Source organism: Strongylocentrotus purpuratus, unplaced genomic scaffold (assembly GCF_000002235.5).
Source record: "Strongylocentrotus purpuratus isolate Spur 01 unplaced genomic scaffold, Spur_5.0 spur5_scaffold_21, whole genome shotgun sequence".
In the NCBI taxonomy this organism is placed as follows: Eukaryota; Metazoa; Echinodermata; class Echinoidea; order Camarodonta; family Strongylocentrotidae; genus Strongylocentrotus; species Strongylocentrotus purpuratus.
The window spans coordinates 36,619,689-36,633,480 of NW_022145607.1; the positions used below are offsets into that span (position 1 = coordinate 36,619,689).

The 13,792-nt window shown below is 38.1% G+C and overlaps 1 protein-coding gene across 2 annotated transcripts; it reads right to left on the minus strand.

Annotated features, from left to right (window-relative positions):
• Nucleotides 1-777: 777 nt before the first annotated feature.
• Nucleotides 778-10,888, minus strand: LOC587795 (retinol dehydrogenase 12-like). 2 transcript variants are annotated; one of them, XM_030994694.1, is made up of 5 exons: nt 10,525-10,879; nt 5,849-6,091; nt 4,377-4,574; nt 3,373-3,571; nt 778-1,941 (listed from the first exon to the last, which is right to left on the minus strand). In XM_030994694.1, exons 1-5 carry the CDS (start codon nt 10,736-10,738, stop codon nt 1,734-1,736), a joined length of 1,062 nt encoding a protein of 353 aa, XP_030850554.1. In that variant the 5' UTR covers nt 10,739-10,879; the 3' UTR covers nt 778-1,733. The 2 variants fall into 2 exon arrangements, with proteins under 2 accessions (XP_030850554.1, XP_030850555.1); XM_030994695.1 differs by lacking the exon at nt 4,377-4,574 and having other exon boundaries at nt 10,525-10,888.
• Between the last annotated feature and the right edge of the window lie 2,904 nt (nt 10,889-13,792).

Here is a 13,792-nt window from a genome sequence, read left to right on the forward strand (position 1 = left end):
GTACCGTTCTCGGCTCTTAATGCTAGTCTGAATTCAGTCCACCCCCCCCCCTCCCGCGCAAAGCGCGGAAGCTTTGTCGTTTCATTAACTTATTAGAGAAAGAAGACGATTCGTTGTACCGTTCACTACTCTTAATCCTCGTCTGAATTCAGTTTCCCCACTGGGCCCCTTAACGGTACACGTGCAGTGTTACATGATATACGTATGGTCGTATGGAACGTACGTTTGCTGAAGTGACATGATTTTCCGGGTTTTAACTCATTTTTTGGTAAATTATACTTTTGTAAGCGTTTGTTGGAAAATGACAAATTCCCAATTTACAGTCAGGCCAAAAATATGCTTATTTAGAAACCTACAGGACACACAGAAAGGCGGAAAGTCATGATGATAACTACCAAAGATAAAGACAGTAGACGTTCATGTAAAAGATAGGTAGATAACATCCATGAAAGTAAGCTTTGTCTACTTTGAATGACTCAATGACGAGGCATACCTTTAACAAGGGATGAGAGAGAAGCCAAGATTGTGTCACCATGACAAAAATAGAATATCTTTTGGATACTCCTGCTGCTCAGTCATCCGTTGCAACAGAGTTATGGATAAGATGAAATTTACATGAAGGTCACACAGGTTATAAGTTTAAATGGGAATCTCCTAAATTTGGATATGCTTTGTTTTTACATACTGTTTAATAAGTTTAACCGTGTAAGGTGTGGTCGATTTAATTAATGTCATTCATTTGACAATGAGAGAACAAGAAGCGCATAACAACATGGATATAGACAATAATCGTTAGGAATTTATTACATACAATGTAGTTATACATGTATTATGTATACAAATATTTAAAAATCACATATATTCTAAAATAGCATATAGTCAAACAACTATACAAGCAAGTTGACAGGAAATGGAAACATGTAAACAAATTACCGAGAACAACTTTTCCTGAATGCTTCGTCAGGAAAGTCAAAAAAATATAACACATGAGGATAATTTGATGGATGTTTCTGCATAGTGATACAAACAGACAATGGTTTGTATTTCTGGACTCCTAAGTCATGATTGTAGTACGTGAAAATCAACAACACACAGTGTTACTGTTACGAATTTTAGATCCTTTTTTTTAATATAATTATTGCAAAAAAATTGCCAGTTCAGGTATCAACAGATTATTTTTGACAGCCAGTCATACCTGTAGTCCCTGTAAAAGTTGTGTAATCAGATGATGTGATGTATCATTAAATTGTTAAAAAAGACAAAAGTAACTAGACATTTCTAACACATGAAACATAAGAAACCAATAGTACACACAAAGTAATATTATGGAAGTGTTAACCTGAAAGCTAAAACTATTGTAATTCTTTAACAGGAAAGGATTGGACATAATTATATGTGATGGCATTGAGGTCTGCCACTGATCCTCTCCGTCTCACATATTCAGTTACCCGCACATTAGCCGGTGATAGAACCGTTTACTGTATCTGCTTCAAAATGTTGGAATGATTTACCACTTAGAATCAGGCAGTCTCCATCAGTTCTTACCTTCAGAAAGGCCCTAAAAACACATTGTGATAAAATAAGTCTTCAACCAAATATAGTTCATGTATACCATTTCATAAAATGTGTAGCTGCAAACATATCATTGCATCATCATTTGATATAACAATCGTGCATGCGCACCTGATCGTATTCTGCTATCAATTAAATAGTACATAGATTTTAGGATAATATTAGACTGTTAGAACGTTAGGGTTGATGCCAGTCGCTTCGCAGCTCACATCCCATAGTTGTTTAGCCATTTGTTCATCCTTAGCTAATTTAGACTCCTTTGCCAGGCTACAGTTTGCGAAGTATCCCCCAGAGAGATGTGTGATGGATTCATCAACAGCACAGTAGATCGTGGTCTGAGCACCGTCCTTCTCACCTAAGAAAAAGAACCTATCGAAATGGGCAGAGGAAGAGGAAAACGTGAATTTAGATTTTGAATATCGTCAGTGTATTGCGTGTAAGCGTAAGTGGACCTAAGGATCGAAGTTCGTATTCTTTGAATATAGTCTCGTTCAGATATGGCGCGGGAAAAGCGCGACGTTTAAAAAAAATGTATTATAATATAAAGTGTAAAAAGTACGTTTCACATTTCTGTATCTTATAACACACGCAGAGCTCAGTGAATACACGCAAGACCTCTCTCTTGTGTGTCCAGTTTCCATTCATTTATACGTTTACTTTTTTTGTCGGTGGCTCACCACATAACATCTGAGCAAGCCTTAGAGGTACTCTGTCCCATTTGCAGGCCAAAAAAATCAAAAGGTTTAATTCCAACGGCATTTAAAAGACAATACTAATTTAGAACTTCCCTAAAAAAAGGGGGGCTTGAAAATGTCTTTCAGTGGGAAAATAACGACTATTAGTTGTCATATCGACTTAGGAGCTATAAAGCCAGTAAGTGATAGTCTGATCTTTCAGACGATGGTACTGAATGGTCGTACGTTTTATGCTGCGCAAAGATTCAATCAGTTTAATTTTGGCCATCACAAGAAGTGCATTATTGATGTAGACAAATGCTCACGTAACATTTACAGCTCATTTTATGTATGTTATTACCAAAGATGAAAAAGGCCAGTCAGTCACCCAATAGTGTCTGACAGTAAAGTCTAGCAAGTAAACGGGTTTCCTTGCATAATTTGAATATTAGGGCACTGCTAATGTTTAAATTTCACAGATAGGACATACATGACATATCTATAATTTCTGCAAAGTTCTACAGAATTTAATGCTGGCTGCGAAAGGGACATAGTATATTTAACTCTTTGTCAACTTACGTCTATAATGTAACAACCAATGCACCGCCAATGTTGACTTGTGTTACATCCACAATGTGTATGTGAAATACAATGTATACTCAAAAGCAAAATCTAGACTTTCACAACCGTAGCGGGTGCATTCCCGTCTGTACTATGAAGTTCATATTGCATTTTTTTTTTTTTTTTTATTGGTTTGGGTTAGTTTCTTTTGTTGTTGTTGAGGTGGTTTTCAGATATTTTTCTTGCGCCCTCGGTTAAAATTGAAACTATTATAAAATCAGCCTTAAAAATATAAGAATATAGAATGATGGAGACTCAGGAACTGCCATCACCTTTTCCCCATCACGCTAGATAAAAGTTTCACAATCACGAATAAATTTAGTCAACAATGTAGTTTGAAAACTTATTGTAAGTGCAGAAATCATTAGACACATTGGCTCGAATTCACAACGGAGGTTTGTCGACAAACCTTGGTTTTCGTGCGTCATATGACGCGTTTCGACGCCATTGAGTCTATACACACAATAATAACTTTGATAGTTGGGAAACTGGTAAACAAACTCACATGAAAATAGGTAAAAAGAGATAATAGAGGAACTTCCTCCCACTTGATTCCAAGCTAGACCCCCAGATACTCGAGTAGATAGATCCAGGGTGCAGGGAGTAAGCTGTCACACCCGTCCCCTCTAGGCGGCAGGCTAACTCTTTAGCAAAATGAACGTTGGCGAGTTTACTCCGACTGTAGAATTCAAATCCTTTTATTCCTGTGGATAAAAAAAATATGTTATGATATCATCTAGTTGTACTGTATCAGGCGCGTACGCTGGGGGGGGGGGGGGTCGAACCCCCTGAATTTATTTTGGTGTGTTTTGGAGGAACCCCCCCCCCCTCAATTAAAACAAATATTTTAAAAATATTTAAAAAATTGTGCTACTGGGTGACCAAAAAAAAAACGGAACGAAAAATCGATCGGCCAAATTTTGAAATTTCGGGACCAAAAAAAAAAGTGCTCTAATACCCACCACCCCCCCCCCCCAACTTTAAAAACGTGTACACAGGGGCGGCGATTTCTTTTCATGACTGGGGGGGGGGGGGGGTGCGAGGGACGATCGAGGGAGCAAAGTGAACGGGAGGGGCGAAGGTGACAGAAGTGATTACCCCCTCACAGGTTTTCGAAGTTTTGTTGTATTAAAAAATTACTTGTAAAATATTTACTTGTACATTTTGAAGGACATTATGCGAGGGAGCGTAGCGACCGATCGAGAAGATTTTTGCAAGTGTATTAGTCCAAACGCTGTATTCTTGGGCTCTCCGGAGCCCAATTGTGTGTTTCAGTCTTTAGTCAGTATATTTTCCTATACATTTTTTGTGTGCACTTTTTCAAATTTTCCAGGGGGGACATGTACATGATCTTATCGATGGCGAGGAATACAATGCCTTTAGTACGTCGTTTTCAATCTAATAGATGTGTCATGGCAATTTCAGAATAGCCCAATATCTGGTGAATAGAACAATACATCAACATGTATTAATTAATAAAATGAAAATCTTAAATTCAGATTATTTTACCTTTTCCTGATTTATTGGCGTAATCGACTTTTTCCGCAAAGCGGTGTGCAAGAGATGAAACATTGATGATCCGGCTGGGGGCGCTCTTCTTAATAAGATCAATCAACGTCATAGTCAGAACGAAGTGACCTACGTGATTAGTTCCCATAACCATATCAAACCCTTCCGGTGTCTTACTGTATTTGGTACCTCCGATACCTAATTTTGTTTGGACATAACAAAAAAACAAAAAAATAATTCGAAAAATGAAGAAGAAAAAAACATTGACTGCTAGAAATTTGGTATGTAATGTCCTTCACTTTATTCATAAAAGAGCCATTCAGACCGTGTTTTAGAAGTCATAAATACTAACCATTATAAACTGGAGATCCATATAGATATTACATAATACGAAATAGAATGTACATTTACTGTATGTTGTAAGGAAAGAAATGTCTACAGACGCAAATCAAATAAAGGATCGAGTGATATAGCAAACATAGACTGTACCTTGAATTTCGGCTTCTGTGGTTGATTATGTATCTGTTTGTTTAGCCACAAGGATTAGGTTATTACCTACCGGGAATAAAAATATGGCCACGGAGGGGTAACTCTGCATCAGTTACCCCTGTGACCCCTCCCTCCTTTCCCCCTCCCCGTAGCCTATAGCTCTCCATGATAAGGGGGTTCTGTCAGGGAGGTGCAATAGGCTCACCTCCCTGCATGATTCTGCATTAAGGGTTAGGTTGCTCATTTAATAAACGCTTTGTAAATTCGAACCCATTTGAAACGAACAGGATTTTTTTTAATCCTAAAAGTACATATCCTCATCCTACATAATATGAACCTATAATCTTTTATTTCTCTTAAAGCCCCACTGTCCTACTTGTAGCTACTTGCTCCCTCTATATAGAAAAATTCCCCAATCGGTGCCTGTTGGTCCCCCATGATCCTCTTTTTCTTATGTTAGTTGAGAGCTGAGTTAATGAGATAGCCACCTGTCAGTGACCTCGCTGTGTGGTCTAATCCCCTCTGGCCCAGTAGTATTGACGGTCTTTAAAAATATGGCCACAGAGGGGTACCTCTGCATCAGTTACCCCTGTGACCCCTCCCTCCTTTCCCTCTCCCCGATAGCCTATAGCTCTCCATGATAAGGGGGTTCTATCAGGTTCTATGCATTTAGGGTTAGGGTGCTCAATTTAATGGGTACCTGGTAGGAATTTATTCCTTGAAATGCCAGAGCGCCGTATGGCAGCCGTGCTAAAGACAGGGTAATAATCGGGAGCACCAGGAGGGTCAAATCTGACTGACATGAGCGCTATACAAGAACCCACTATTATTCTTATCATTATTTTGTAAATTCGAACCCATTTGAAACGAACAGGATTTTTAAAATCCTAAACGTACTTATCATCATCCTACATAATTTTAACCTATAGTATTTTATTTCTCTTAAAGACAGACTTAATTTATCAAAAAACAGGTAGTGTTACCTGCATTGTTGATGAGAATGTCTAGTCTTTCTTCTTCTCTTAGTATTTCCTCTGCGAAGTTCCTAACTGACTTCAAGTCTGATACATCAACTTGCTTGAAGATCACATCATTATTGTTGGATCTCTTGCGGACCTCAGCTAGAGCTGCCTGAGCCTTGATTGCGTTCCGACATCCCATGATGACCCGAGCTCCTCGGCTAGCCAGGTCGACAGCAGTCTCTCGACCAATGCCAGCATTGGCACCTACAAGACAGATTCAGAAGGAAAATTATGTTTTCCAAAAGACAGACTGTCAGGAGAAAACAAATCGACAAGGAGAAAGCTGCTCTTCCATTTTTTCAAATACAAATTAATAACACAAAGCGATACATACATGTAACGGTCAGACAATGGTAGCAATAATTTACACAATGAACTAGATAGTATACTTTAGGCCCGCTCGGCCCCCGCTGGATCCGCGCCTCACAAAAAAAAATCCTCTGGACGGCCATGTATTATGGCTCAAGGCATGGGCACACATAATTTTTTTTAATATGTTAGACACCGGGGTTAAAGAGAAGGTTGAGTTCTGGGAAGAGGTGAAAAATAATTTGTGAGCATTACTCATTCTTATTATGCAAGTGTGGAAGAACATCAGTTAAGACATGTTCCCTGAAAAGCATGGCTCTTCAAATGCCTTCATATTCTAAATATGCATGTAACATCGTAAAAATCGGGGGCCGGCTTTTTACGCCACGTGATCGTGTAGTCCCATATACATCTTTCTGTGCAAGTGTTTGGAACTTTACCAAGACTTGGCCAAATTTCTTATCATTTTGATGATTCCAGTACCTTGCAATACACACAAATTCTTATATGCTAGATGATCAACCTTTTCTGATCTGTTCCACACCGTTTCTTTCGCAATGCAATCGCATGACCAAAACTCAACTTCATCTTTAAATGCAATAAGTTATTGAAAATGTATTGCATTTTCTGTTTTTTCTTAAATTTATGGAAACTGGCCTCATAACTGTGAGGCCCCAGGATCAAAACCGTGTCGATGTGCTATATTAGTGCCCTTGTGTGGGGCATTAACCCTCATTACTGTCATTTATGACTTAAGGGCATAGGTCCCCTAGTTGATAAGCATAGTAGCATACACATGCTTTAGCAGTCACGCAAAAACACATTGGCAAATTATTATTCAATAAAATCTGAGAATGTATACTATTATCTAGATCTATTATTTTTAAATTATTTTTAAAATATTTCCATAAATTGGAATATAAAAAAAATATTCCACCTTTATGAACGACAGTGTACAAAGTTTTGGGAAATTTGAAAATTGGGTGGATAGTGAATCTTTACAATTTTGATATATTTGGATGCCCCTGTGGATTTTTTATAAACACTAAAAATGTGAGCCCCAAAAATTGAACATAAAAAATTACCGGTGCTCCCGGTAAATTTTGATAAATTTCAATTAGCGCCTATGGCCGTGCAATGTTAGCTGCGACCATGACAATCTCAGAATATGTAGTTGTGATATATAATTTTCAAACGGGAATAGCTAATCGGTCGATTTTAATCAAGAAACATTGTTTCATAGCTAAACTAATATCTTGACCTTGAGAGGGAGCTTTACAACATAAAAAGTTTATTATTATAATTTCATAACTTTACACTCGATTTCAACCGCGACAACGATCAATGCATATTGTAGGAGCGCATATATGCTTCCAATATGTTAATTTGAACCAAATTCATGACCCCAGCATACCAAATCTTTGAAATACCTTTAAGGTACTATGCCCCATTTGCAGGCCAAAAAACTGAAAAGGTTAAATTCCAACGGCATTTGAAAGATAATACTAATTTAGAACTTCCCTTTTAAAAGGGGGCTTGAAAATGTGTTTTAAGTGGGAAAATAACGACTATTAGTTGTCGAATCGAAGAGCCAGTAAGTAATAGTCTGATATTCAGACCATTGTACCGAATATGGTCGTACGTTTTATGCTGCGCACAGATTCAATCAGTTTCATTTTGGCCATTACAGGGGCCATTACAAGAAGTGGGTTAGTTAAGTTCTTTAATGTTGTATTGGATTCTGGTATTGTTCCAACAGAATGGTGTATTGGGATAATTATTCCTATATTTAAGAATAAGGGAGAGAATACAAACCCTGATAATTATAGAGGCATTACTTTATTGAGTTGCTTAGGTAAGCTGTTTACATCAATTTTGAACTATAGGATCACTCAGTTTGTTGAGGATGAGAGTTTGTTAGGGGAAGAGCAAGCTGGCTTCCGGTCCAACTATTCAATCACAGATAATGTATATGTTTTAAAGTCTATTATTGATGTTTATTTAAAGTATTCTAAACGCCTTTACTGTGCATTCATTGACTATAAGAAAGCCTTTGATTTGGTTGACCGTGCAGCATTGTGGGTTAAAATGTTTAGAATGGGAGTAAAAGGCAAGATTTTTAACGTTATAAGGAACATGTACAGGTGTGCTAAATCATGTGTTGCTAACGAGGGAGATATGTCCAGTTTATTTACATGCAATATTGGAGTGCGTCAAGGTGAAAACCTCTCACCTCTCTTGTTTGCTATTTATTTGAACGATTTCCAACAATCTATAGGAAACTCGTACAAGGGCTTGGAATTTTTGAATACTATTATTAAAAATAAATTGCCTTTTGATGGTATTGAAATATATAAGGAGTTATTTTCTTTGTTATATGCTGATGACACAATTATTCTAGCAGAAACTCCTGAAGAGTTGCAAAAAGCCCTAAACGCAGTGAAAGATTATTGTGACACTTGGCACTTAACTGTTAATGCCAGCAAAACGAAAATTGTTGTTTTTTCACGTGGGAAAGTTAGAAGAATTCCAGAATTTGTTTATGATGGTGGTGTACTGGAAGTTGTTTATGACTTTGTATATTTAGGAGTGACGTTTAATTATAATGGTAACTTTAAAAAAGCAATTGCTAAACAGGTCACACAAGCTCGAAAGGCAATGTATAGTATGTTAGTAAAGGCAAAAAGGTTGCATTTATCTGTTGATACACAATGTCATTTATTTGATCACTTAGTTTTGCCAATTCTATTATATGGTGCTGAGGTCTGGGGCTATGAGTGTATAGATCAACTTGAAGTTTTCCAAAGAAAATTTTAAGAACGATATTGTTTGTAAATAAGTGCACACCTGACTGCATGGTTTATGGTGAAACTGGACGTGGTAAAATACTCGATAAAATTAAGTGTAGGATGATTGGATATTGGGTTAGATTAGTTAAAGGAAAGCAATCAAAGTATTCATTAATTCTTTTTAAGTTTCTGTTGCAGTTGCAAAGTGAAGGACAAAGTTTAGTTAATATAAAGTCACAATGGGTCGAGTTTCTTGCAGACAGTTTTGATTATGCAGGACTTGGGAACGTCTGGCGAGCTCAAGGAGAAGGATATAGTGCTGCCTGGATTATGAATACTATGAAAACCAGGCTTTCTGACATGTCTATTCAGGAATGGAGCGCAGCTACCTGGTCAAATCGTATTTGCACGAACTATAGGATGTTTAAGAATGAGTTGGTTTATGAAAAATACCTGCAGATATTATGTCAGAAGGAAGCAATAACTTTAAGTAAATTTAGATGCAGAACACATAGATTACCAGTTAATAAAGGTAGATTTGATGCAAATGTAGTAGATGATTTGCAATGCCCACTCTGTACACCAACAGATATTGGTGATGAATTTCATTATATTTTTGTATGTCCATTCTTTCAAAATGAAAGAAAAATGTATATACCAAATAACTTGTGTGGTAGTAGCTTAAGACCAAGTGCGTTGCACATGGATAAGGTTTTTAATACAGCTCACGCTTGCCAGCTAAAGAAATTAGCAAAATTTGTTAGAATCATTATGTCATATTTTTCAAAAGATTCAAGGGTAGATGGTAATACTGCAAATAGCTCACAAATAAGCAATGTTGTTAGGCACACTCGTAGCGGTAGGAGGGTGAATTGCCCAGTTCGCCTTGATTGGTAAATATGTTTATTTGTTCATATTATCACATGTTTATCATTGTTCATATTATCACATGTTTATTATTGTTCATATTATCAAATGTTTATCATTGTTCATATTATCACATGTTTGTCTTTGTTTATACTATCTTATTATGTTTATCAATTTTCATGTTATCACATGTTTATCATTGTTATACTATTGTTATATTGATACTATGTTGTAAATATGTTTGTACTCTCATACCCCGAGAGGGGGTCGATAGAGTCAATAAAATCTTACAAATCTTACAAATGTAGACAAATGCTCATGTACCCTCTACAGCTCATTTTATGCATGTTATTACTAAAGAAGAAAAAAAGCCAGTCAGTCACTCAATAGTGTCTGACAGTGAAGTCTAGCAAGAAATCGGGTTTCCTTGCATAATTTGAATATTAGGACATTGCTAACGTTTAAATTTCAAAGATAGGACATACATAATTCATAATTCCTGCAAAGTTCTAAAGAATTTGATGTTGGCTGCAAAAGGGTCATATATATCTTTAATGCTGTAGGGGGATTTTTCGGTCGCAGGAGTTACACTTTTTTGTTGTTGAAAATGTTTGGCGGCCGTGAGATTCCGGAATAGGATTACAGAATAGGTTAACGAAAAAAGAACCATACCTGTTATGATTACAGTCTTTCCTTTGAGACTAACACGACTCTTCACACGGCGGGTCCCTCCATAGAACCATACACAGTATAAACCATACGACGCCGCTAAAAAGCCAGCGGTGCCAACAGCGACTTGCACGGGAAAAGTAGCGGCGTGAAACCAATCTAAACATTGCCCGATGACCACCTTCCCGTGTGCGACCACATCTTTAGCGACTTCCATGGCTTCTGTCTGTGACTGTAGTATTACACTCCTGTAGCTGCAGTGGTGTTGTTATCACTGATCTCTACGAAGTGATTATTAGTTATTCTTATAGCACGTCATTACAATAAGTTGAGGGACATCTCCATAGAGGCTGAGCGTATTCAAAACGCACCACAACGGGCGCACAATAGGCTTTTACACAAGTGCACTCTCCATTTTACGAGCCCATGTCTCCCCGAATATCCTTATGTACAGAAAAACGTGGTTCTAATGAAAATTCAGGTTTTAGACTTGCTGTAGATGTATAACGAATCGTCTTCCTTCTCCAATGATTGAATGAAACGCCATAACTTCCGCGCTTCGCGCGGGAGGGGGAAAACTGAATTCAGATAAGGATTAAGATGAATTCAGATAAGGATTAAGAGTCGAGAAACAGTACACCTAATCGTCTGCTTTTTCTCATAATTAAATGAAACGTCAAAGCTTCCGCGCTTTGCGCGGGAGGGGGAGAAACTGAATTCAGACAAGGATTAACATCGAGAACGGAACAGCAAATCGTCTACATTTTATAATAATTTAACGAAACGTCAAAGCTTTCGCGCGGGAGGGGGGGGGGGGGGGGGAACTTCATTCAGACAAGGATTAACAGTCGAGATCGGTACAATAAATCGTCTTCTTTTCCTAATAGTTTAAGGAAACGTCTAAGCTTCCACGCTTCGTGCGGGAGGCCTTACACCGACACCCCCTCTTTAAGTGATTCGCTTGCTCACTACCGCCCCTCCCTAAAATAAGATCCTAGCTCCGCACCTGCATTAAAATATACAGCTTTGATGTTGACTAAGTTGACGAAATAATTCGTATATTTATGTCTTCGAGGAAAATGATCATTTGCGCATACGCAATTACTATAGATAGTCCATGGGAAAAACAATTTAGCCTTCGGCTCCGGGTTTATAGGGTTAAATTTGTAGATATTGGGAGATTTAATTTTGTCGGTAATTGGTGGCTAGCTTTGTCGATCAATCCTTGGCCTCTACACCCCCCCCCCCCCCACTGAAAAAGGTCTAGCGACGCCCCTGTGTACATGTACAATGAATGTAGATAGTGACAAACTGACAATAATAAAAGGATAAGTATAATGCAGTCTATTTACAAGCTAAATAGTATACAAAGTAGGCTGTTTCACTCGGGTTTCACTATCCTACCGCTACGAGTACGTGTAGGTTTAGCACTAATATTACTTCTTGAAATGCTTGAACTATCTTCTTTCTCTGTTTTTTTATTAAATTTCAACATAATAAGGCGGGTAAATCTCGCTAAATTCTTCAACTGAGAAGTGCTTTTAATATTAAAAAGTTCTGCCATGTGCATAGCACTTGGGAGCTTAGACTTACAACACTTTTTTGATAAATATAAACATCTCTCTCCTTAAAAAGACGGACAAACAAAAATATAGTGAAATTCATCTCCGAAATCCAGTGGCGGATCCAGGGGGGGGGGGCCGAAACGGCCGCGGCCCCCCCCTATTGGTGGCGCAAAAAAAAAAGGGAAAAAAGGGAAAAGGAAAAAAGAAAGGAAATTTTGGGTGTCATTCCCATAGGCTTGGGGCCGTTATTGAAGAGGGGGACGGCCATATGTAAATGGCATTGCCGTAACGGTGGATAAGGGAATAACGAGGAAGTGCACATGACTGTGAACGGCAAGCGTATATTGGGGATGATCATCCTACCATTTTAGTTTGTGCAATCCGGGTCGAAATCCAGCATAATACATTAATTTTATTTAAAAAAGGTTGATGTAAAAGCACTCATGATGAAGCCGCGCCCGGCCCCTACAAAGAGGAGCAGAATTGTAATCGGGAGATCGGGGGTCATTTCCGAAAGCTTGGGAGACTTTATTGGAGTGGGAGGGGGGGGGGTATTGAATAGAGGGGGCAAGCCACATAAAATCCCGAGCCCCTACGAACTGTGACCTTTTATGGGACAGAGAAACATTTTTGAAAATTCAGACAATGATTTAGAGTCTGTACAACGAATCGTCTTCTTTCTCTAATAATTAAATGAAACGTCAAAGCTTCCGCGCTTCGCTTGGGAGAGGGGGAAACGAAACCAGACAAGGATTAAGGGTCGAAAACAGTACAACGAATCGTCATCTTTCTCTAATGATGTAATGAAACGTCAAAACTGCCGCGCTTCGCGCGGGAGGGGCGAAACATGAACTAAGAGTCGGAACTGTACAATGAATCGTCTTCTTTCTCTAATAATTTAATGAAATGTCAAAGCTTCCGCGCTTCGCGCAGTACGGGAAAAAAAAAGCATAAATTAAAAAAAGGCGGATGTTGATATCGGACAAGATACATGACGTGAGCCTGCCCCCTTTTGCCCGCTTGTAGGTACCTGTAAGGTGCTATATGACCTTGTCAGTATTGGTATGTTAAGTTGAAATATTGGTCTGTGCGATTTTAAAATTTTCGGCCCCCCCTATTGGAAAATCCTGGATCCGCGCCTGTATATCAATGGACAGGCAGAGTGTGCACTGCATATCACAATGTGGTGTGTTCGCATCAAACCGACCTTTGTTAACAGGTAATTTATGTGATCTACACTGAAACTTACAGAGAGTAAAAGCATCAGTTTTATTTAGGGTGAGTAAATAGCTTTCAAATATATGGTTGCCTTTAAATATCCTATAATTTGTGCAAATGCGATTTGACCATACTGCAGCTCTTCATTCCTAACCAAATATATCATTTAGTCTCAGTTTTAGCAAAGAATTAATATTTAAGCCAAATCCACTATTTGGCCTAGCCAAATATCGGATAGACCAGCTTGATTAATGTGTCTTCAATAAATTTTAACCATGAGGAAGTAAATTACAAATGTTCATCTTTATGAATGGCAGAATATAGCTTCGCAGGAAATGTGGTCAATGTGTATCAAAATGTTGAGGATAAACTCAAGCATTCTGAATATATCATTATAATTATATGCTGCCTTAAAGCTAAAGACCAGTTATGGTCATGCGATTGCATTGTGAAAGAAACGTTGTGAAATCGATCAGAAAAGGTTGATC